The following is a 22,938-nucleotide window of genomic DNA, read 5'->3' on the forward strand; positions in this document are numbered from 1 at the left end:
CCTGCTTAGAACGGCCGTTTCCCATTTGTCTGTGTCTTTCGCACAATCCCCTGCAACTTCCCTCACATGCACTGCCCTAGTCGACAGCACTCCCGACACATGGAGGCGTCGGAACACTCACAAGAGCCCCCATAGCTGCGCACTCGGCAACTAGATTTCGGTGCGTTGTCCTTGAAGGTCCGACCTTCGGGTCTCGAAGCACTGTAGGTGGGTTACACGACATGTCAACCTCGGTCTGCTTGGCCTCCTATGGAGGAATCGTCACTACGCTTATGCGGCTCTCTATGCTACAAGTTTCGACTGCATAACATAAAGCCAATCATGCTTCCGGCTTGTCTGCAAGCCTCCCCAGCGTTGGTGGCTCAAGAGTCATCCATGGAACACGCTTACCTAGGCGAGCCAAAGGTCTTTCTCCTTGGCCCCAAATTCTCGGACCAGCGTGCGGCTGAAGCGGACGTCCACCTCACACTCCTCGAGCAAGATCGGGGCTGCCTCTCTCGTTGTGGATTTCAAGTTCTGCTTGTAAGGGTGCAATAGTGGGATGATCGTCCTTCATATCCCGAGTCGCAATGGGAAGTGAATTGGAACGTCATGGATTGTTTGTCCTCTACCCTCTGAAAGACAACGCGTCTTGGGATGTGGACATTGTGGTTCTTCACGGCTTGGGCGGAGATCCTTTTACAACATGGACAGCAGACAACAAGCGAATGTGGCCGCGGGATTTCATCCCAGAGATCATTCCTACGGCCAGAATAATGACCTTCGGATATAACTCGAAAGTCGCGTTCAGCCCTAGTACGGCTGATATCAAGGACTTCGCTTTAGATCTCCTCACAAGGCTACGGAACAAGCGATGGTCGGCAGAGGAAATGAACAACCCTATCTTCTTCATCTGCCATTCTCTTGGTGGTATTGTATGCAAGCAGGCTCTGCTCTTGGCTCAAAGTCAGCCTTACTATACCAATATTTTCGAGAAGACATCTTCTATACTTTTCTTCGGTTGTCCTCACCGAGGATCACGCGTGGCCAGTTGGGGGACGGTTTTCGCCAACGTTATCAACACCACCACCTTTCACAAACCGGTCCAGAAAGGCCTCCTCACCAATTTGTCTTTCAGTTCACAAATACTGGCTGACATATCTACTGCCTTCAAAGAGATTGCCTCTGATATTGACATTAAGACCTTTTACGAAACGGCAATCATGCTCCCTCTCAAGGTGCCTGTCGTGGAAAGAGACTCGGCAATCCTTGGGTTGCCAACGGAGCAAACCATTCCGATAGCTGCAAATCATCGAGAGATGGTAAGGTTTGCGAATATCAATAGTGAGAAATTTGATCCAGTTAAATTCGCTTTGAGGGAGGTTAAAGAAGGCCGGCCACTGGATGTGAGAGCGGCAAGAGATGCATTCATGTATCTCGCAATTGAGCTAAACGTCGCGGACTATGACCAGCAGCTCATGAAGATACCAGACCAGTATCCAGGGACGTGTGAATGGCTTCCGAAGCACGCGAGCTTCTGTTCCTGGTATGACGAAACCGACTCGGACACACTATGGCTGCGAGGTTACGCTGGCGCAGGAAAATCCGTGATGACCAAGTATATAATTGCGAAGGTTCTCCGGGCCCTGTATATCTGGTCCCAGAAGCCACCGTTGACGGACAGTGAACATCACAAAAGCCACGGAGATTTCCTTGCCTATTTCTTCTGCAGCGAACGCAATCGGCATCTCCAGTCGGAGCGCAATATCCTGCGATCTCTGCTGCATCAAATGCTGCTTGCAGCCCCTTTCGAAGTCAACAAAGCTCTCCAAGCATTTCGCCGACCTTCCGCTGAGTATACTTTCATTGCTAGATCTGCCACCCTATGGGATGCGGTCAAGACAGCCATGATCGCAACTTCCTGGCAAACGATTTATCTTGTGTTCGACGGCCTGGATGAGATGGCTTCGGAAAATTTGGGAAGCTTTGTGAAAGGACTCAAACACCTGATTGATTCGGTAGCACCACGGATAAAACCACGACGAATAAAACTGCTATTGACTAGCCGTCCGATGTCAAGCTTGGAGGCCTTGCTCGATTGCCCATCCATCTCTGTACGAAGTGAAAGAGATGTGAAGTTCTACGTCCAAGGAAGAACCAACGAGCTAGCACGGAGGTTCGCACTGTCGCACGAGCTTCAGACGGACATAGTTGAGAAGATTTGCCAGAAAGCTGGAGGCATGTTCTTATGGGCGGTCCTGGCATGGCACGAGCTATGTCATGAAGCAAATAAGCCAGACGATTTCTCTCAAAATCTCGTCAAGGCTCAGAAATTACCAGCGTCACTGGAGTTTCTGTACGAAGATATAATGAACCGCCTACCCATCTCTTGCCGAGAGCTTGCGCTCAAGATTCTAACTTGGCTGGCCCTGTCTGCAAGGCCTTTGCACTCGTGTGAGTTACGGTTTGCCATCGCAATGAACCACAAGAGGAGCTATCAGCAAACTGTCAATAACATGATTTCCGAGCATCAACTTAGGACCATCTGCCCTGCTTTGATCGCCGTTAGCGATGATGGCTACGTACAATTTGTGCATACTTCAATCAAGGAATTTTTCCTTAGATCAACTACGCCTGCCACATACAGAGTTGACATAGTTCAATCCCATGCGAATATCGCCATTCAGTCATTGAGGATGCTGCACATGCCTGGTTTCGATGCCAAGACAGTTCTAATCAATCTCACCTCTCACAAAGTTCATCAACGAGAGGATATGCTGGATCTTCCCACTCTCTACTACTTCTTATCCTACGCTGCGACGAACTGGCAATACCATGCCGGTCTAGCTGGTGAAGATTTGAGCATATGGGAAGCGTTCAAAGACTTTTTGAACGCTCCTGAAAGCGTCAAGTTGTGGCTGATGCTGGCACTCTACGATGGTTCGATCGGAGCCCAGAGGGGATGGTCGGAGGGGAAGAATTTCTGGCAAAATCTCACGATCCCTCCACGAATTCATATTGCCGTATATCTTAGGAATCAGTTCCTTGTGGCAAGGTTGGTACAAGATGGTGCTGATATCAACGCTGTCAACCGAGGCTGGCGCAACGCAGCCAAGGAATACCGCAGGCCAATAATGTCGGTGGGAGGGACTATTCTTGACAATGATCTCGAACCCCATCTAGTGGACGCCCTCGTGCGGATGGGTGCAAATGTCAATGCCAACGCCGAGGACGGTCTAAGTGCCATCACGAGAGCTATTAATGATCGTGATGAAGAGCGTGTCTCGATGCTGCTTTCGGCCGTTAGGGAAGCAAGAACACCATCAAACAGCCTGGGGTACGTCCCAAGTGTTCTGTTTGAAGCATCAAGTATGACTATGCGTAAGGTTGTCAGCGAAATTTTGGACGATCCAAGGATTGATCCTTGCCACGACAGTGTCTTACAAAAGGACACGAGTATCCTCGGCACCTGGTATGCTACGCCCTTGGAGCATGCATGTCTTTTCGGGATGGAGTCGATTGCCCAACTCATGATGGAACACCCTCGTATGATCAAAGCCCAGCAAAGGATTGAAAAAGAGCGTCCAGGCCGCAGCCCGATATCGTTGGCTTTTCTTTGTGCCTTGCAAGGTTGGAGTGAACTCACCCTTTTCGCTCTTCAGAACTTCCAGGTCGATCTATCAAAGGAGAGGGACGTCAACCGGAGATCAATTCTAATCCATGCTGTTATGGAAGAATGGCATGATGTCCTAGAGCATTGTGTCAATCACTTGCCCCGGTCTAAGCTCAACATTCAAGATAAGAATGGCATGACAGCTTTGCATTATGCTGGCAAAGTCCGTAATTGGTATGCGGCGAAGAGGTTGCTTGAAGCCGGTGCTGATAGCTATATGGAAGACAATGAAGGTCGCACTCCAGCTCACACAGCTGCAGAAGCAGGATCTGACCGTGTGCTTCGTATCATGCTTGATAGAGGCACTGTTGACACAGATGGTGTTGATCACAATAAGAGGACTGTCTTGCATTATGTGGCGACATGGAATCTGAATGCCATTGCAGAGACACTCATTGATATAGCTCCAGATCAGGTGAAAGTTAAAGACCATCATGGTCGTACTCCCGTCCACCTTGCGGCACTGTTTGGATCAACAGCGGTTCTCGCTCAAATGCTTTCCACAGGTTTGGTCGATGTGAATATACAAGATAATCTCGGCAGGACTGCATTTCATCTGGCAGTAGAGGGGAAAGTTGAATCGTGTATCAACGAGCTTCTATCCAGGCAGGAAACGGATCTGAACATTTTGGACCGCAACTTGAAATCTCCTCTCGACATCACATTAACATACAGGCATCCACAAGAAGCTGAGAATGTCAGAAACCTCCTGGAAGCTGCTGGTTGTAGGCCTGGTCTGTGGCGTCCTCGACGGTCTTATGGGAATACCTTGGACGAAGCTGACCCGCGGGACCAAGAATTGAATGAAAGCGAAAATTACCTCGCCCTTATGCGGATTGTACCATATGATCCCGAAATAGCGAGAGCAAATGAGAAGGAGAACGTAGAAGGAACGAGCATGAGAGACTCGCCTGCTCAAGAGACGTCCAAATCACCTACTCATCCACCCTCGTCAAGAACGGAGCCAGAAGAACAGGCTCGAAACTCTCATCTGGACACAGATGAACGTCCTGCCACGCCACCGCAGGCCACTACCGAGACATCCAGGCGACCTAAGCGCAAATTCATCAGGAACCTCTTCAAAAAAGATACAATACATGGCGATGGGAGAACGAATTGATCGTTTGAGAGCTCAAGCTTGGCCACGTACGGGGTTTTCATGACGTAGGCATTCAAAAGCAAAGCATGTTGGAAGTGTATCATCAGAGGAGGCACGAGGGTCGTATCACGTCGATAGAGGACAACAGCGATAAAGATGAAAGAGGATAATATCTCTATAAGACCATTGACCTTCGTGGCCAACGCCTACCGAAATCAACGCCATCATGTTGTCTCTCCATGTGACTGAGTCCTCGGATATGGTCAGCATTTTCTAATGAGGAACTCTCTGATCTAAGGGAGCCTGACATTGACCACCAATACTAAGTACCTCACGCTGGGGTGAAGCCGCATTTTAGGTAAATAGCAGTGTCAACTCGCTGAGCGAGGTATTCATCAGGCTGAATGATTGCAGGTGCACAAGAAGAAGCATCGAAAGGTTGATGCAGTAGTGGCTTACAGCCGACTCCTCGTGAGGCGGAGCATTTACCTCCACTCATTTACCGGTCCTGGGTTCATTCAGTCGCGCCCAGTTCCGGTAGCTAAAGAGGCGCAGCTAGAGTGCAGCAGACTCAGCTCATGCACGTACTTGCATGGTGGAGATAGCTAGATCCCTACCAAGACTAGCATTGTTCATCGTCACTGGCTCATCCTGATACCGCAAGCAACTCCGAATTAAGGCTGTCCACATCATTTCATTAATAGGGCTCATTGGGACATGGAAGCAGATCGATCTCCCCCGCTCGTAGGACATTTCCTAGAATTGGCCTCGCAATGGCCGACAGCGAGAGTAGCGGTACAACTTATCAGGCTGACGAGAACAACAATTCTGAGGTATGTCGAATGTCCTCTCGCGCTGGAAGATACGAGCACTGATGGAACCCTTAAGCTATGTTCGTTGTGCCTGCAAGTGGACCTCTCCATTGACAAGTTCATCATCAGCAAGAAGGGGTTATTGCGCAATCAAACTTTCGTGACAGACCCTCAGGGAAACCTGACCCAGACCAAGGACTTTCAATTGAGTTCGGGTACTTCTAGAAGGGTTTTTTCGACTTTCGATCAAGTGCAAGAAAAACGGAATAATTGCCACTTCTGCGACTTGATATGGCAGGCAGTCACACGCTACAGCCGCCGGGTTCCCGACTCGTCAACGGAGCTGTTCCTCACCTGGGAGGTCGATGGCCGCCGGATTGCTTCCACCAACGAATCTCTCGTCAATAGAACCAGGAGAATACGTCTATCGTGGGGCGGCAACGACGGCAAGGAGGAGAATGTGTACCTTGTCCTTGTTGCACCAACAGGCTTGCGTAGGCCTAATTCGGACGCTTATGCTTCTTCCGCAACCAATACACATTTCCTTGGCAGAGGCAGAGTGGACTCGAGCGAGAAACAGGCCTTGATGAAAAGTTGGATCGACTTGTGTGCTCAGAAGCACGGCGCGAGCTGTCAGAAGAAGCATGGGACCAAGACCGAGTTCAAGAAACTGATAGAGGGCACCTTTTTCGGTGTCATTGATGTCATCGACATGCAGCTAAAGGCACTTCCGCTCGTGGACGGGGAGCCAGAACGGTTTGTTGCATTGAGCTATGTCTGGGGCAAACGACCAAATGGCGAGCACACATACACCACGACAAGAAATAATGTCATGATCCATATCCAACACGGAGGTCTGGAGAAAGCGTGGCATAAACTACCCAAAACTATACAAGATGTCATCTTACTCGTGAGCCGGCTCGGGGAAAGATATGTCTGGATCGACTCCTTGTGCATCGTGCAGGACAGCCTGAGCTCGTGGGAGCTCAATGCGAAAGCTATGCACCTCGTTTATGGGAATGCGCATTTTACGATCTGTGCCGCAGATGGCGAAGCGACAACAGGACTTCGGGCTGTTGCACCTGTCTTACGAACTCCTGTTCACAGAGCGGCGCCTACTACTGAGCGCGTTACGGCCGTTAGGTTTTCAGAAGATACCATTGACCGACACTCCGACGACACTATGCACTCGGAGCCGATCACTGCCCAAATTCTTCCGGGAATCAAATTACTGGTATCTCGACCTCCAGAAGCGGTGGTCCAGAATTCATTGTGGAATCAGCGTGGCTGGACCTTCCAGGAACGGCTCCTCTCCCGCCGGTGTCTTATCTTTGCAGAAGGCCAGGTCTATTTCCAATGCCGCTCAGCGGTCATGTCTCAGGACATCTTCAACGACGGCGGTACTACTGGTTGGTCTCTAGACTGGACCAATTCCCCTCTCCGAACTCTGGGAGAACTCCGGCGTCGAGCTTTCTGGTTTTACATGACATGCATTAGGCTTTATACCGGGCGTGAACTGACAAAGCCGAAAGATGTTCTTACCGCATTTCAAGGAACCTCCTGGCTGCTGCAGCAGCATTTGAACGCGCCATTGTTCTACGGTCTTCCTGTATCACATTTCGATCTTGCACTGCTCTGGATGCCGCTTACCGTGCTCCATCGCAGGAGGCAACCGAGGATCCACCGGTCAAACAGGGGACCATGCAGTCAAGATGAACTGGGTAACTGCAATTGCAAGATGGACGAAGAGGGCGATGGGGGCAAAGAGTTCCCCAGCTGGTCTTGGTGTGGCTGGGTTGGTGGCAAAGCAGGATATCAGACTGAGATGATTGAAGGATGCCTATTGAATGTCAGAGAATGGCTCAGACACCGTACCTGGATCCTGTGGTATGTACGAGACCTAGAGGGCAATCTTCGGCCGCTGTGGGATAAGAGCGCATTTGGAGAAGATCTGAGCGAAGATGCAAGCTGGAAAGGGTACGCTGGGAATGGTAAAAGTCAAGTCCAGCGCCGCGCTCGAAGTCGAAGTCGAAGTCGAAGTCGAAGTCGAAGCAGGCGGCGGATGTCACGAGTCCCATTGTCACCGCCTAGCTTGGTTTCTGACATGCATGAGGTCAATCTTGACGGCACAAGACACAACTATATGTCACTGCCTCCCAACGTATACCGTCCACAAGCACCAGAACCGTCGTACCTTGCGCCCGGGGTGAGGTATCCACCATCATACGGTCCGCCGCATTACTATCCACCAACAGCATATCCTCCGTTGGCATACTCCTACGCTCCATATCACTATGAAACCGCCACTGTCCCCGTTCCGGTGGCAGTTCCGCCGCCGGTCAAGCCGCATCGTCATGGACAGAAAGAAGGACCCAGGCCGCAAAGTGGATACGAAAAGAGCGAAAGAGAGTGGGTGAAGCGGGGAAACAAGGACTACCTGCGAAGGTTGCCAACCGGGTACTATGACCACCCTATAGACGAAGAGGGCGTGGCCGAGAGGGTCAGAGAACCATACATTGTCGACGCATCTGGTGCAAGCCCCGTCCTTCCATTTACAGCAAGTATAGACCCAGGACGGCTTCAATCAAACGATCAGCAGGGGTCTGCCAGGACAAGATATCCGTCGCGAAGAGACGATCGGAGCTCCGATACAAGCTCTATGAAGACCGATAATTCGGCTGTAGTTGAAGATCTCGACAACACGGGGTCCGAACGAGATGACGCCTCTGAGGAAGGTCCAGAGAGCGACAGGAGACGTATATTCATCGAGCCCAACACCCCTCGTGGATCACCAGCACGCACTGCTCCCGGAGGATATTCAGACGCGCCGGTAGCAAGTGAGTCGAGTTCAAGCGGAAGAAACATGGGCGGCAGCAGGCGCCGTAAGAAGGGCAAGTCTTCAAAAGAAGACATCTACGGCAGGCCGCGGAGAAAAGGGGTCAAGCGAGGGACTGAATTTACCGGAATCCTGCCAGACAATCCGTTCGGAGTCATCCGGGGGCCGTTTCCAAAGGGCCAGAAGGATGAGATACGTGCTATGCCCATTCTCCAATTCTGGACATGGAGGACGGAGTTGTTTGTGACATTCCGCGAGCCGCAGACGGCAACGTCGACGTTGGTGAATGAGCCATGTCAATGCGACATTGTCGACAAGGCCGGAGATTGGTGCGGATCCATTGTGCTTCCGCAGGACTGGATTGCAGAGAGACAGGGAGTTCCGCTGTTGTTCATGGCGATATCGGACGCCAGGTCTCTCACGTCAGAGGAGTGCCCAGTGTGGAACTATTACATTCCCAAGGAGAAGGACGAGTCGGAGTGGGATCTGTATTATGTCTTGCTCTTGAACAGGAATCGGGAGAGGGCACTCTGGGAACGAGTTGGCTTGGGAAAGGTGTTCCAGGCCGCATTTGGTGATGCCGTCTGGGATGAAATTAAGCTTGGATGACGAGTGAAGGTTCATTATTCAGAGGGAAAACACCTGGTGAGTAACTCGATAGTGTGGCTTGTTTAACACAGTCTACATTGTCTCGTTACGAGCTTGTCAGGACGTCTAAAAACACAGTGCACTCTTCGGGCTTATCTAGAAAGGGGGGTTTTCACGAGGCGGAGAAAGATCGACGTTGTGGAGAGCGCTGGAGCATGGATGTCTGGATCCCCAGACCCCGTGTGTGTTTGAATATTCATGAATGGTAATATTGCATTCTCTCTCGAGATTTAGTACTCAGTAAGAACCACGACGGTGCGTCCTTGTCTGTTTCGTGGAACTCGCGGTGCTAGGTAGGAGGAACGTTCCGAACAGAAGAGAGTCTCTCTCAACCCTGTCGTTAAGAGTACATATGGGCATCCTTAGATCCTATGAGGCCGGCCCTCGACGTCGACTCTCGCGTTTTCATATTCGTGAGAGTATCAACGCTCGCCAGATGGCCTTGTAATGCTCCCACGTCGCTTCATCACCATATTTTCTCGATATCAAGTCTCGTGCACGATCAAACTTGCCTTCCAACGATTCGGCGCCGCCAATGCGATAGTTGAACCTGTCATACATGTGCTCGCTGGGATCCCAGGGCAGCCAATTACTCGCATCATCGCCATGCACAGACACGTGGACCCAGGACATCCAGTCTTTCCTCGACATGGTTCTCACATGTGCTGGGATGAGAAACAATACAACTTGGCACAGCCGCTTTATGACGTCGCTCTCGAACGGGGGAGGTATCTGCATCGCGAACAGTTCGGCCTCGCGGAACCAGAGTCTGACCGAATACTCAAGCCACTCGGCCGAGGGAGGAGGTTCTGGGCTGGACCACTTCCTTGCAAGCTCAGTCAGAGATCTTGCCTCGATGAGCTCCGTGTGGTCACAAGTAGAGTCGAATCCTCTGCGTTCAAGGTCGGTTTTTATGGTCGCTACGCGAAACAGGCACCAGGAAATCGCCGGGTCGTCAGCGAGAAACTTTGCGCGATCGTCAACATATCTTGGGAGACTGTCAACTTGTGTGCTGATGATCATGTCTTTGACCAGAAGGTATTGCTCTCGGGCCTGAGACAGGTGCTGGTTTTCGAACAATCTCTCTGCTTCCTTGAAGGCGGCCCGTACGCGTTGAGATGACGTGGGCAACCGACCCTCTCGTAATATATCCCACACTTTCTGCTCCAAGTTCGTCAGCTCCGGGGGCCGCGGATGAGTGCCAGAGACGTTTCGAGAACAGCTCAGGTCAAAATCTCCCATTCGGACGTTCTTCACGCGTGGTCCGATGGAGATGATGCATGTCGACATGTAATCCAGAAAGGACCTCTCGTCTGGAAACCCCCACAGCTTCTGGGCAAGACCAAGGTTCAACTCCAGCCGGAATGAGAACTCAGAGGAACCGTACACGTCGGCTGTCAGCAGCAACGAATCGCAGTAGTGGCGAAAGTCGAGGATTGAAATTAGGCTGTCGGAACCCAGTTTCTCGCGGAAATCTGTGGATTTGACGGTCAAAACTGGCTTGATCTTGGACGACAGTGACTGGGGCAACTTCCACATTGGAACTCGGCCTGCTCTCAATCGAAAATTCGGGACGGCAACAAAGTTGTTCTCGCACAAAACCACCTTCCCCTCCCAGGAGAGCTGTTTGCAAGTTCTCAGAATGGCTGTTTCCATATCGTATTTGACATCGTGCAGTGAGTGCTGAAAGAAATCCGCTATGGGTCTCCGAGTGACGGTTCGAACTTCCTCCATGCTGAGCAGATGGCGCAGGATGATACGTCGAATTTCGAATGGAAGGTCGAGGAGCGCGGGACGGCCCTGATTTTCTGTCGGAAGACTATCTCCTGGAGTTGGAATCTGAGGAATCTGAGGAGACAGTGGCGGTGGAAGTTTCCATTGCCGTGCTTCTTTGGCTCTCTGTCGCTCCAACATGCGCCGATGAATTATCTGTGCGATCCGATCCATGGCGCGTTTTGGGTTCAGGGGCTTTGGTTGAACAAGTCCGGTAAAGAATGGGTTGAAGGGCAGACGAGCTCTGAATGTTTCCTTAGACTCACGTAATATACGAAAGAGTAGAACAAGGAATCCTTTGTCTCAGTAACATGACTCCTGGTTACCCAAGGGTTTCTTTGTTTGAGCGAATGTCTGTGAAGTGACATGTTTACCTGCAATGCAGCGAGGCCACGCGAAAAGGGGGAAGACACAAAGCACGTCAAGGCAGTGGACATGGTACGGAGAATGGCGCTGGCATTAACTCTTCGTATGGTGCTCTGAAGACTTTGTGAGGCTTTGGCTGGTATAAATGCAGGTATCAATAATTATCTCCAATGGAACAAACATCCCTGTCAGCCAGCAGACGTTCGGGCATGGGCACCCGATGAGTCGATGACACACGCGACACACACACCATTAACCCAATCCAGCTTCACCAAAGCTTGCCGTCGTGCCCGACACCTTTTCTCTGAACATTGTTGACCTCGTTTCCTCACGGGTCCGAGACAATACTCGCAATTATCGGCTCAGACGGACGATGATATAACACACCCACCATGGAAGAAACGGTCACCTTCACCGCCGGCGAGACTTCGACACCGCCCGACGTCCGGATCCTGCATTACAACGACGGTACGGAGTGCACAACATCCCAACCACTCAACCACAGTGACGAGCGACTGACAGATTTCTGGCAAAGTGTATCACCTAGACTCGTCCTCGGCCGAACCGGTAGGCGGTGTCGCCCGGTTCCAGACCGTGTGCAACTATTACCGCAACGATGGTCGGTTCGAAGGCCAGCCCGAGCTGGTGACTCTGTTCTCTGGCGATGCATTCAACCCGAGTCTGGAAAGCAGCGTTACGAAAGGTGTGCGCCCCCCCCCCCCCCCGGCCTTCGCTACACTCGGTGTCTCGACACGGCTCGTGGCTCGGGCGTCAATTTTTGTCTTCGGTATTGTCTGACATGCGACGATAGGCAGCCATATGGTCCCTGTTCTTAACAAGATAGGCACAGATGCCGCCTGTGTGGGTGTACGACTTGCCGATCCTGCGTGGACAGTGGTGTTCGAACTTCGCTGACGGATGGGAATTACTAGAACCACGACCTCGACTTTGGAGTCAAGCAGTTTCGGAGTCTCGCTTCCCACTGCACATTTCCGTGGCTTCTGGCAAATGTCCTTGGTGGGTGTCGTGCCACTGTTCCTGCTTACGATGATATATATACCTACTGACACCGGCACGTAGACCCTCAACTGGGAGAAGACGTCCCGCTCGGAAACGCAAAGAAGACGGTCATCCTTACAGCGTCGAATGGCATCAAGATAGGCCTTATTGGTCTCGTCGAACGCGAGTGGCTGGACACCATCAACTCGTTGCCACCGAACCTCATCTACAAATCTGTCTCGGCGACGGCGGAAGAGCTTGTCCCCGGTCTACGAGAGCAGGGTTGTGAAATTATCATCGCGCTCACGCATCAGCGAGAACCCAACGACAACAAGCTCGCTGAGAAGACCTCGGACGGATTGATCGATCTCGTCCTAGGCGGCCATGATCACTTTTACTCACACACGCTGATCAAGAGCACGCATGTGTTACGATCCGGCACCGACTTCAAACAGCTAAGCTATATCGAAGCGCGTCGGCGGTCTGGGACGGAGCGCAAATGGGACTTTCGTATCGTCCGACGAGATATTGTCTCACAAGTTCCGGAGGACCCGGAAATGCTGGAAATCACAGCGAAGTTGACCGAGTCGTTGAAGGGTAAACTTGAAAAACCCCTTGGGTATACTGCGGCGCCGCTGGACGCGAGGTTCACCACGGTTCGACTTAAAGAGTCCAACCTGGGTAACTTTGTGTGTGACCTGATGCGCTTGCATTACGATGGCGACTGCTGTCTCATGGCTGCAGGCACAATTCGGGGAGACCAGGTGTATCCTCCGGGAATGCTGAAGCTCAAGGACATTCTAAACTGGTACGGGAGGACGCAGACGTCGAAAGACGGATTCATAGCTAACGCTGTTATTGTGGTAGCTTCCCATTCGAAGACCCCTGTATTGTCATACGAGTCACGGGTGCAGCGCTGCTGGCCGCTCTGGAGAATTCGGTGTGCGCGTATCCCGCACTCGAAGGCCGCTTTCCTCAAGTGTCGAACATTCGGTTCGAATTCGACCCTTCCCTGCCCCCTCATCACCGGATCAAGTGGAGCAAGGTTGGTGGAGAGCCTATTGACCTTGAGAAAAAGTACGTTCTTGTAACAAGAGGGTATATGGGACGAGGCAAGGATGGCTTCGACTCGTTACTCGTTCAGTCCGAAGGAGGCCAGGCAGAGGAAATTGTGTCAGAAGAGAATGGCATCCTCATCAGCATGCTGCTTCGGCAGTACTTCATGTCGCTCAAGACTCTGGGCAAGTGGAAACACTGGGGCAAGAGCCTGAATAGGCATTGGAAGGGAATCCAAGATGATTTACACGAGACTCATCCTGTTCTCGCGTCGTCGCCATCTTCGACTAACACAGGAGGCGAGAATGTGTCGTCCAAGCGGGAACGAGCGGAAAGTGTCGCTGTCTCTACTACACCGCTCGACACTTCCGACGACGAGGATGGACACCACGAGATCGTAGACATACCGAGTAAGTGGAGCGATGATGAACTGAAGATCATCAGGCAGGTCATGCGCAAATGGAGACGACTGGCTGGGCTCCAGGGACATTCCGAGTGCTGCGAGAATATGAAGGAGGAAGAGTTTCAGGTTGATTGGACCAAGGTGAGTTTGAATGACATGGATCGACGACATTCGAGATTTTGCTAATATTGTCGCCCAGGCCATTGCACCCAGACTGGAAGGGAGGATCCAGATGACAAAGTCAGATGTAGGAGTACAGGGCCGAGGTTGAGGAAATCAAGAAGTTGCTAGCTTAGCAGTCAACCTGACGGGACCGTAGCTGGCACAAGGCGCTGAGGACAAGAGTTCGCTGTTGGACAAGAGACGAGTCCTTGAGTTATTGGTAGGACGATTTTGGTTCCTGCATAGTGCGGACGCACTCGGCGTCGACCTGACCGAGTCGATTGGATGTGGGATGCCACGGAAATGCTGCTTCATGGTTTTGCCCTGGGGAGATTTGGCTTGTCCAATCAGAGACACGGCATTTCGTAAAAAGGGATTTTTGCTGTTCCTGATATTCCGTAGAGATACTCGGGAGGCAATGAAAAGGTGCCAGCAAAGCTTGTAGGAGCCGACACGCAGATCGAGGAGCGGAGAAGAATCATTGCTTCTTACTGAGACTTTCCATTGACTGGGAGAACGAGGGGTTTGAAGCAGCGCACCGGGGAATGAATGGACGAAAAGGGCAGAATTGAGCGAGGGGAGAAAAAGTGCGTTCGCAAATACAAGCGATGGGATTGGCTCCGAGACATCACCGGCCAAGCGCAACTTAACGCGGACGGGTTTAGGCGGTGTCGGCGGCACTGTGGGTGGCCATTGGGCGGTGGTGGGGCTGGGAGCCATTGGCCTACCGCGCCTAGAAGTTGCTCCAAGGGGCCCTGAGTAGCCGGGAGTGGCGCTTACGAGTAGCCCGTACTCCGTACCAGGCTATCCCCTTAGGTACCTGTACCTACTAAGGTTCTCGCAGCTCGCACTCCGACTGTGGCTTTTTTCGGCTGCTGCTGACCCCATATTTCGCTTTCCAGCTAGTGACAGTAAGGAAATCGAAAGAATAATCCTCCTCTTACTCACTCTGTACGTATACACTTTCTTGTTCACACTCTCACCCACATTCCCTCCTCCTCTGCTTTGCTCTACTTGTCCCTCCGTCTTCCTGACAGTGCTTCTGTCGACGTTCCTCTCCCATCATGGAAGCTCTCCTTCACCAGTCCAAGGGCGTCTGTCCTTTCCTGAAGAAAACCTCGCCTGCGACTTTGCGCTCTCTCTCCACCTCGACCCGCCAGTCGCCGGGCGGCGGCACCATCACCAACCTGCAATTCATTGCACGACGATGCCCTGTCATGAACAAGGCTCTGGCCGTCCAGAGTGCTCGTCTTGGTCACCGCAACTATGGCAAGGTTGCCACCAGCACCGGTGTGGTCAAGTCGTTGTTGGAGAAGAAATTGCACACCTCGGCTGAGAAAAAGGCCAGTGTTGACACGACCATGTTCCGTCCGGCTCAGCAAGGTAGGACGTCTTCCCCTGCCTACGACCACGGCATGCTAACCATCTTTCAGCACCTCCTCCGCAAAAGGCGCAATCTTCCGTCAAGAAGCCAGACACCTACGCCGGCCCCAGGCCCAATGCCCCACCAACTCCGCGCTTCGACTATGACGCTTTCTACAACCATGAACTCGAGAAGAAGCACAAGGACAAGTCGTACCGCTATTTCAACAACATCAATCGCCTGGCGAAGGAGTTTCCACGAGCCCACATGGCTGTCCCGGAAGAGAGGGTGACTGTCTGGTGCTCTAATGACTACCTGGGTATGGGTCGCAACAAGCACGTCCTGAAGACCATGCACGAGACTCTGGATATGTATGGAGCTGGTGCCGGGGGAACTAGAAATATTTCCGGCCATAATCAGCATGCCGTGGCCTTGGAAAAGACTTTGGCCGATCTTCATGGCAAGGACGGAGCTCTGGTCTTCTCCTCCTGCTATGTCGCCAATGATGCTACTTTGGCTACACTGGGCAGCAAACTACCCGACTGTGTCATCCTCAGTGACAGCATGAACCATGCATCCATGATCCAGGGTATCCGTCATTCGGGTGCCAAGAAGATGGTATTCAAGCATAACGATCTGGTCGACCTCGAAGCGAAACTGGCCAGCCTTCCACCTGAACAACCCAAAATCATTGCTTTTGAATCCGTCTACAGTATGTGCGGCTCAGTCGCACCCATCGAGGCCATTTGTGACCTGGCCGACAAGTATGGTGCTATCACGTTCTTGGATGAAGTCCATGCTGTCGGTATGTACGGGCCGAGAGGCGCTGGCGTGGCCGAGCACCTCGACTATGAAGTCTATGCAAACCCGGCCCGCACCAAGGAATCTCAAAGGGGCAGTGTCATGGACAGAATTGACATTATCACCGGTACGCTGGGTAAAGCGTACGGCTGCGTCGGTGGCTACATCGCTGGCTCAGCTGCGCTCGTCGATACCATCAGGTCTCTTGCGCCTGGCTTCATCTTCACCACCAGTCTCCCACCTGCAACTATGGCAGGTGCTCGAACCGCGATTGAGTATCAAGCAAGATACCAAGGTGACCGTCGTCTTCAACAATTGCACACTCGAGCATTGAAGGATGAATTGACCGGCCGCGGTATTCCTGTCATCCCCAACCCTTCGCACATTGTTCCTGTCCTGGTCGGCGACGCAGAAACTGCCAAGCAAGCTTCCGACATGCTCCTGTCTGACTACGGCATCTACGTCCAATCCATCAACTATCCAACAGTCCCCCGCGGAGAGGAGAGACTCCGTATCACTCCTACACCGGGCCACACTGATGACCTCCGGGCTGAACTTGTGGATGCGCTCGAGAATGTCTGGGACCGCCTCAACATCAAGCGTGTGGCGGATTGGGAAGCTCAAGGAGGTTTTGTCGGCGTGGGCGTCAAGGACGCCGAACCCGTCCAGCCTCTCTGGACCGATACCCAGCTTGCACATGCGGCGCAAGTCACCGAACCCGAGGTTGCCGATGAAGCGACCGAGGAGCGCATCATGCCCATCGCGGCGGCTGCGGCTTGAGCTACTTCTTCTTCTACATTGGGAAAGAAGTAAAAGTGCTCGTCGCACTCTATTAGCGTATCAGAGGGGAGGGGAGAAGAGAGTTTTGAACGAATTGATTCCTTGTCGCCCTTTTTCTTTTGAAATGAAAAAGGAGGCAAATGTCCGGCTCGTCAGCCTTTATATATACCTATGTACCTATCCTAGGTACGCATATATGTATTTGATTTCTCTATTTTTCGCCTCAGATCGTATGAGCTGTAGCGAGACAGGGAAGAGAACAATATATATGTTCATGGCCATGTACGAAAAATGTGCATTCGGCCGTTTTACCATTCCACCTACCCATTCGACCTTGGACGTGTGTCTTTTTGCATTTTGATAACCTGTGTCCGCCGTGGATGTTCGCCACGAGCACCCGTACCCACGCGTACCTACGTGTGCCTCTATTACTCGAGAACGAAAGACCTAATTGCCATATTCGGTTTGATCCTAGTGGGTGAGCGAAAGCCGCTTAACCTGAGCTCTAACTGAGCCATAGGCTGAGCATCACTGAGCACTCCCGAGCAATGCACCCGGGCACCTAATCAGACCCCTCGGCCCCAATCAATCGGCTATACCTGCCTCTCTCCTTGGCATTTGTCTCATATGGGCTATCAGGGAACCTGGTAGATTCCCGTTTACTGTAGCCTTTGTCTGGCGGTGCGACAGGGATGCGGCGGTCTTGGTATCAAGCACTCGCATGAACCCCGGTGCGATCTTGAGGCCGAGGGGGCCTCATCTGGGCTCCTCCAGCAATCGGTGAAACCCGCCTTCTAGCTAGCAATGTTTTTCAGGTCAACTTTAGTGGCACCTTGCTGCTCCTGCGCTGCTGCCGCCTTGTGGAACGGTTGCGGATGCCTAGCCAGTGATGCCGGTGGTTGACGCCTTCGAGGCTTCTCCAGTACTTGGACAAATATAGCCGCCGGCTCCTCCATCAATCTATTATTGCAGGTGCAGACTTCTTGTTCCGAGTCTTGATAGCACCGCAAAACATTCATTCGGCATCTAATTGCATTTTTGATTGTACAACTGGAGCATGAAGTATTCTACCATCGATCCTAAGGTGTACGGGATCAAGATCACATCAAAACCGCAGACGTCAATTAACGGGGATGGGCGTCAACAGAACAGCGGGCAGAAAGCCTCCGGCGAGGCAAACCATAAGAGTTCATCTGCGCAGCCGGCTTCGGTCTCATCTGTCCCCCTTCACACTGCGTCCAACACTAGTCAAAGTGTTGCACAACTTGTCCAACCGACTCGGAATGATGAAGTGACTTCATCGACGGCTGCTTCTGCTTCATCGATGGCTACTTCTACTTTATCGTCCACAGTTAGCCCTCATCCAACAACACGTGAGCCGGCCACTATAAATCAGCAAGCAAAGCTCGGAGCACGAGAACAACGATTGGCAGAAAATCGAAAGCGCAGGAGAAGGGACAACATTGCCGCGGAAGTCGGCCATGAAGTGGATTCTGATGGAGAACGGGAATATTGGGAAGCGATTTCCCGCCGTCATGCCGCGGAAGAGGCTCGTCGACAGGCACTCTCTCCTGAAGCCCGAAGGCAGGAAGACATTGAGAGCTCGGCGGAGGTCTTGCGAAACCACATCAAGCCCAAGTTAATACTCGACCATTTTAGCTGTGTCCGCCTACGCCATTATCCCCTTTTTCTGCTTCAAACGGCACCTGATTCGCGCAACGGAGCGAGATGCAGGCAGCGACACTGCACCGATCGCATTGACCCAGGAAAGTATAGGATAGCAGTGTCCCCGGGGCTGTGGGATTCGAGAGGTCCTGGTAAGGTTGAGTCCCTACTGAAACTTCTAACTTCCTCTGCACCTCAGGGGATCTTGAGCACGCCGGGCTTTGCCGCTTGTGCCTAGAGCCCTTCTACTCATCGTGCTTGTTGGCCGAATGGGACAATGGAGGCTAATCTCAGTCGCCTGATACATGTTGCGACATTCGTTTTACATCTCCTTTCTCTTAGAATTACTAGCTTCGTTTTGGCCTGGCTTATTACTCACACTAATTTGTTTATAGACTATTACCATGTTAAGTGCTTTGAAGAATTGCTGGACTTATCATCCCCACACTACGTGGCTCGCTTTGAGCCCGACAGGCAGAAACACATACCGGACCATGGTGCGCAATGTATTCTAGAGGAATACATTTCCAGATGGAAGCTACGAATTAAGCAAACACCTCACCATGAGGATCCACAGCCATCCCCTGGCGTAGAACATCTTTTACTAGACAGCTCTAGTACACAGAAAGACTCGGCAATGGCAAAAGAAGACGCAAGTACAACGGAACAGCAAGTGCCTTCTTCAAAAATACGTACCGAGCCAGCAGCACCAGAACAGATCCCTACTTCGCGAAATGAAAGCCCGATTCCAACGCCACCCACCTCTGGAGCTGCCGCTCAATCGGTTTCGGCCTCAAATCAGACAACTGAAAACGACGTGTGGAACATAGGAGACTCGCTCTGGGCTCAGGTGCGCCAAGCTGAAGCCGACGCTTCCGAGAGGTACAACAGGATAAGTGGTAGGTGGACTTTATTCCGATTCATCTTCGAGAGGTACAGCTTGTGTTCTTTGCGAGATCGGCGTCGCTCCCAACACATATTCTTTGGACTGTTATGTCTTAGAGCTCTTTGCTGATAGACGTCGTCCGTAGACATGTTTCTCATGGTAGATGACTCGAAAGATTTGGGCAGCACATCAACAGACCGAGATTGTACCTGGCACATCACACGGTATCTTCTCCCTGATGATGACCCGGATTATGACGAGCGCCATGCACTCAGTGAGGCACTGGCAGACTGGGATGTAGATATTGTGAGTGAGCCCACTAAAACCACTCTCCTCTTGTTCTCGGCACGCAATTATCCGGCACTCATACTCACCGCTGAGCTTGGTAGTTCTGACTAGATCCCACGCTGACTATTTGATCTCTACGCAGATTCTGGCAAACACAGACATGAGCGAACTAACCGAAGCAGGACGCGCGGCGAAGGAAGCACTGGGAGAGCTAACGATGAAAAGGATCAAAAAGTACCAGTGTGTGCGAATGCCAGATTATCAGTCTCACTTTCTTGGCCGCAGGTAGATCCTCGCTGGCGGAGATTCTTTAACATCCCGAGCATGATCTGCACTTTTGCACCTAGTTCGAGCTCGCAGGAGAGGGAGACCGGTACCGTCAAAAACAGTGAAGACGCTATACGACGTTCGAAACTCGATGCTCTTCGACAAGAATGCGATTCAAGTTCTCCGAAATTCCATTGACTGTATCTACAACATCACTTCAACGTTCCACCAAATTGGCCAAATTGGCCAGGAAGCCAGACAGCCTACAGCAGACCATATGCTCCAGCTAAATTTCTGGCACAGGAACATTATTGCGCACATTAATCGGCTTAATGACAGGATATGTGATCTTCTCTCGCGTTTTAAAGGGACAGAATCTGCTGTAAGTGGATTTTTGTTTTTATATAGCCGCAAAGTTGACTTTCTTACAACCAGGTGATGCGAATGCTATCATTACGAGATAGTCGAGCACTAAATCTTCATACACAAGAGATTGCAATCATCGCTCGTAACTCAGAAAGTTCAGGCAACGAAATGCAGGAAATGGCCAAAAGAATGGAAAAAGACGCTCGCTTGATGAAATTTCTGGCAGAGGTAACTGCATTTTTCCTCCCTCTAACAGCAGTAGCAGTAAGTCCGCTCAATCTAAATATCCTGATCCTGGTCTTCCTAACGATAACGATACTGCCAGTCAGTTTTTAGCATGGACTTCTTTTCTGTCTCGGAAACTTCGCGAGGGATTGTACCAAGCCTCGACAAGCTCAAGTACTCCTGGCTGTACTGGGCGTTTGCTTTACCAGTCTCAGGATTTGTTTGTATCGTTTGGTTTCGTAAGAGATTTACCATCGAGTCGAACTCAACCACGGCTATGCAAGAGATCGAGAACCTAGACTCATCAACATTTACGGCAACAAGCCAAAGATCAGACACCAAGAAACGCGCACGACAACTATGGGAACAACTGAAGAATATCGCGATGAAAAGTATTCACAAAGGAGAAGACGTTCCTCAGGATAAAGCGCTCTTACTGATGTAGTTGGCACGCGATCTAGAACGGATTGGAGAAACTGGTCTCGATCAAGATGGAATTCTAGATCAGGTGGAGGCTCTCATCAATGATGAGCATTAGTAATGGACTAGGCAGGAGTAGAGCGATAATTACAGATGACTGATTGATTGGTTAACCGATTAAGCGATTGATCGATCGTGCAAGGTAATGGGTATTACGCACCCCAGGGGTGGTATTACGCACCCCACCCCCTTTCGGTTAGCGTCACTCGGGTAACCTTCCTTGTCAGGAATAATTCTCCCTTGCACCCCCCAAGGCGCGCCTATTCACAGCGTTCTAGGCTCGCGTTCTAGGCGGTGTTTTAGGCGCCCTAGGCTTGCACAATATCATGATGCTAGGAACGATGCAAGGAATGATGCAAGGATCGATGCAAGTGATGCTGTCCCAGTGCTAGTTAGAGGCGGCTCTCACCTATTTTCTATGGGAGTTCCTTTCGCCGCGCATTGCGCTCCACACCTAGTCTAGTCGAAAGGTCATGGTTCCTGGGATATGAGTTGACTGTCCTCGGCCTCGGCCTCTTCCTCCGCGGCCTGTTCTTGCGCCTGTTCCTGCGCCTCCGCGGCCTCTTCTTGCGCCTGTTCCTGCGCCTCCACGACCGCTGTTTGACTCATTCAGACGTCTTCTTGCCTCCTGATTGGCCTGTTCTATTGCGGCGTCAGTCCGCTCAGGCTCAGTCAACATCCGCCTGTCATTCACATCATATCGATGCCGCGGGATAATATCTGGTGGTTGCGCAACCTCAGCATAGTTGAATGTGATCTCTCGGCATCGATCTAGACGCCAATGAACGTCGAAATCCTCAACCTGTAGAGGCTCCATTGATTCAATGCGTGCTCGAATAATATGAGGACATAAAAGGCTCTATCGACGCTCGAATAAGTCTATGTAAGGTCTCTATGTTGTTAGAGGAGCCCGCAAGATTGCGGGTGTTGTATTTATATAAATATTGTGAGGCTTGCATACCTCTTCCACCTTAAGAAGTGCGTAGATTAATATATAAGTGACCATAAAGGTCTATAGTTGACCAGTGAACTGAGGCCTTCTCGATTGGCTGTTGTTAGTAAGTTTTGCTATGATCTCAATAGTTATATCTCTGTGAATATATTTAAACTGTCGAACGATAGTTAAGATATCGCTTTAAGTGCTAGATAAATGACTCTTTAGCACTCGATATATTCCTTCTAGACATGAGGTTATAACATTACCAAAATAACGATAATTGTCGGTGAAATAGCGCTAAATTCCTTGTTATCTTATAAACCAGATATAGAAGAGATAGTTATAGATTTGAGGCTCGAATCGATAGTCTCGTCTTAGTCTATTCTAGGCTTTATTAGCGAGACCCCCAATAGGTGCATTAACATATTTCCATTAACTATTCATGAGACGCTTTAGTTAGACTTAAATCTTTATGGCGTCCTCATCGATATCTTCTTGTGTTGCAAAGCTAAGATCTCGCTGAGTGAATAGTCTCCATATCTTTTTAGCCTTACTTATAATTACCTTGTTGATATGCCAGAGATAGAGTAAATACGAGGTAAGTGAAAAGACAACCTTAATAGCATTAGTAAGAGAATAAGCGACGTCTATGATAAGAACCCGTGGAGATGAAATTTGACAGTGTTTAAGGATTTCAAGGAGACTTCTCAATACTCATTAATAAGTGGTTTTATCCTCCTATCTAATAAATGCCGATCCAAGAAAGAACGATTCATTATTTGTCGTCACACTAATTATATTGACTAGTGGCATGTTAAAATGATTGGTTTTATATATAGTATTCACCAACAAAACATCAGGATAAAGTCGAAAGAGATTAAGACCTTGGTGATGAAAAAATACGAGGCCCTTAAATTTTAAACTCTTGATATTATATAGAGTTCGATGTTGCCATTACTCTGTGATTGCTAAAAGAAGTGCCTGAATAGGTGTCCTACCATTTAAGTCAACCTTTTTATGTCTCTTGCGCTCATTAGTTATATCCTGACGAGTGATAGAGATATCATGAAGGGA

The 22,938-nt window shown here is 50.7% G+C and overlaps 6 protein-coding genes across 6 annotated transcripts; 5 read left to right on the plus strand and 1 right to left on the minus strand.

Moving 5' to 3' along the window:
• Nucleotides 1–569: 569 nt before the first annotated feature.
• Nucleotides 570–4,772, plus strand: PV08_01066 (uncharacterized protein; the record flags this gene model as incomplete). The annotated part of the gene is made up of 1 exon (XM_016375431.1): nt 570–4,772. The coding sequence occupies one exon, from the start codon at nt 570–572 to the stop codon at nt 4,770–4,772; it is 4,203 nt and encodes a 1,400-aa protein (XP_016240707.1).
• A 696-nt stretch (nt 4,773–5,468) lies between these two features.
• PV08_01067 (uncharacterized protein) lies at nt 5,469–9,008 on the plus strand (the record flags this gene model as incomplete). Its single annotated transcript, XM_016375432.1, has 1 exon — nt 5,469–9,008. One exon carries the CDS (start codon nt 5,469–5,471, stop codon nt 9,006–9,008), a length of 3,540 nt encoding a protein of 1,179 aa, XP_016240708.1.
• A 444-nt stretch (nt 9,009–9,452) lies between these two features.
• On the minus strand, nt 9,453–10,994 carry PV08_01068 (uncharacterized protein; the record flags this gene model as incomplete). The annotated part of the gene is made up of 1 exon (XM_016375433.1): nt 9,453–10,994. The coding sequence occupies one exon, from the start codon at nt 10,992–10,994 to the stop codon at nt 9,453–9,455; it is 1,542 nt and encodes a 513-aa protein (XP_016240709.1).
• Nucleotides 10,995–11,578: 584 nt separating this feature from the next.
• On the plus strand, nt 11,579–13,915 carry PV08_01069 (uncharacterized protein; the record flags this gene model as incomplete). Its single annotated transcript, XM_016375434.1, has 7 exons — nt 11,579–11,654; nt 11,722–11,889; nt 11,998–12,053; nt 12,119–12,203; nt 12,267–12,993; nt 13,053–13,785; nt 13,844–13,915. 7 exons carry the CDS (start codon nt 11,579–11,581, stop codon nt 13,913–13,915), a joined length of 1,917 nt encoding a protein of 638 aa, XP_016240710.1.
• A 955-nt stretch (nt 13,916–14,870) lies between these two features.
• On the plus strand, nt 14,871–16,750 carry PV08_01070 (5-aminolevulinate synthase, mitochondrial; the record flags this gene model as incomplete). The annotated part of the gene is made up of 2 exons (XM_016375435.1): nt 14,871–15,189; nt 15,240–16,750. 2 exons carry the CDS (start codon nt 14,871–14,873, stop codon nt 16,748–16,750), a joined length of 1,830 nt encoding a protein of 609 aa, XP_016240711.1.
• Nucleotides 16,751–17,807: 1,057 nt separating this feature from the next.
• Nucleotides 17,808–20,892, plus strand: PV08_01071 (uncharacterized protein; the record flags this gene model as incomplete). Its single annotated transcript, XM_016375436.1, has 7 exons — nt 17,808–18,567; nt 18,811–19,314; nt 19,447–19,607; nt 19,732–19,831; nt 19,937–20,238; nt 20,292–20,486; nt 20,548–20,892. The coding sequence occupies 7 exons, from the start codon at nt 17,808–17,810 to the stop codon at nt 20,890–20,892; spliced, it is 2,367 nt and encodes a 788-aa protein (XP_016240712.1).
• Nucleotides 20,893–22,938: the final 2,046 nt, after the last annotated feature.

The sequence above is a fragment of the Exophiala spinifera genome, assembly GCF_000836115.1.
Source record: "Exophiala spinifera strain CBS 89968 unplaced genomic scaffold supercont1.1, whole genome shotgun sequence".
Taxonomy (NCBI): domain Eukaryota; kingdom Fungi; phylum Ascomycota; class Eurotiomycetes; order Chaetothyriales; family Herpotrichiellaceae; genus Exophiala; species Exophiala spinifera.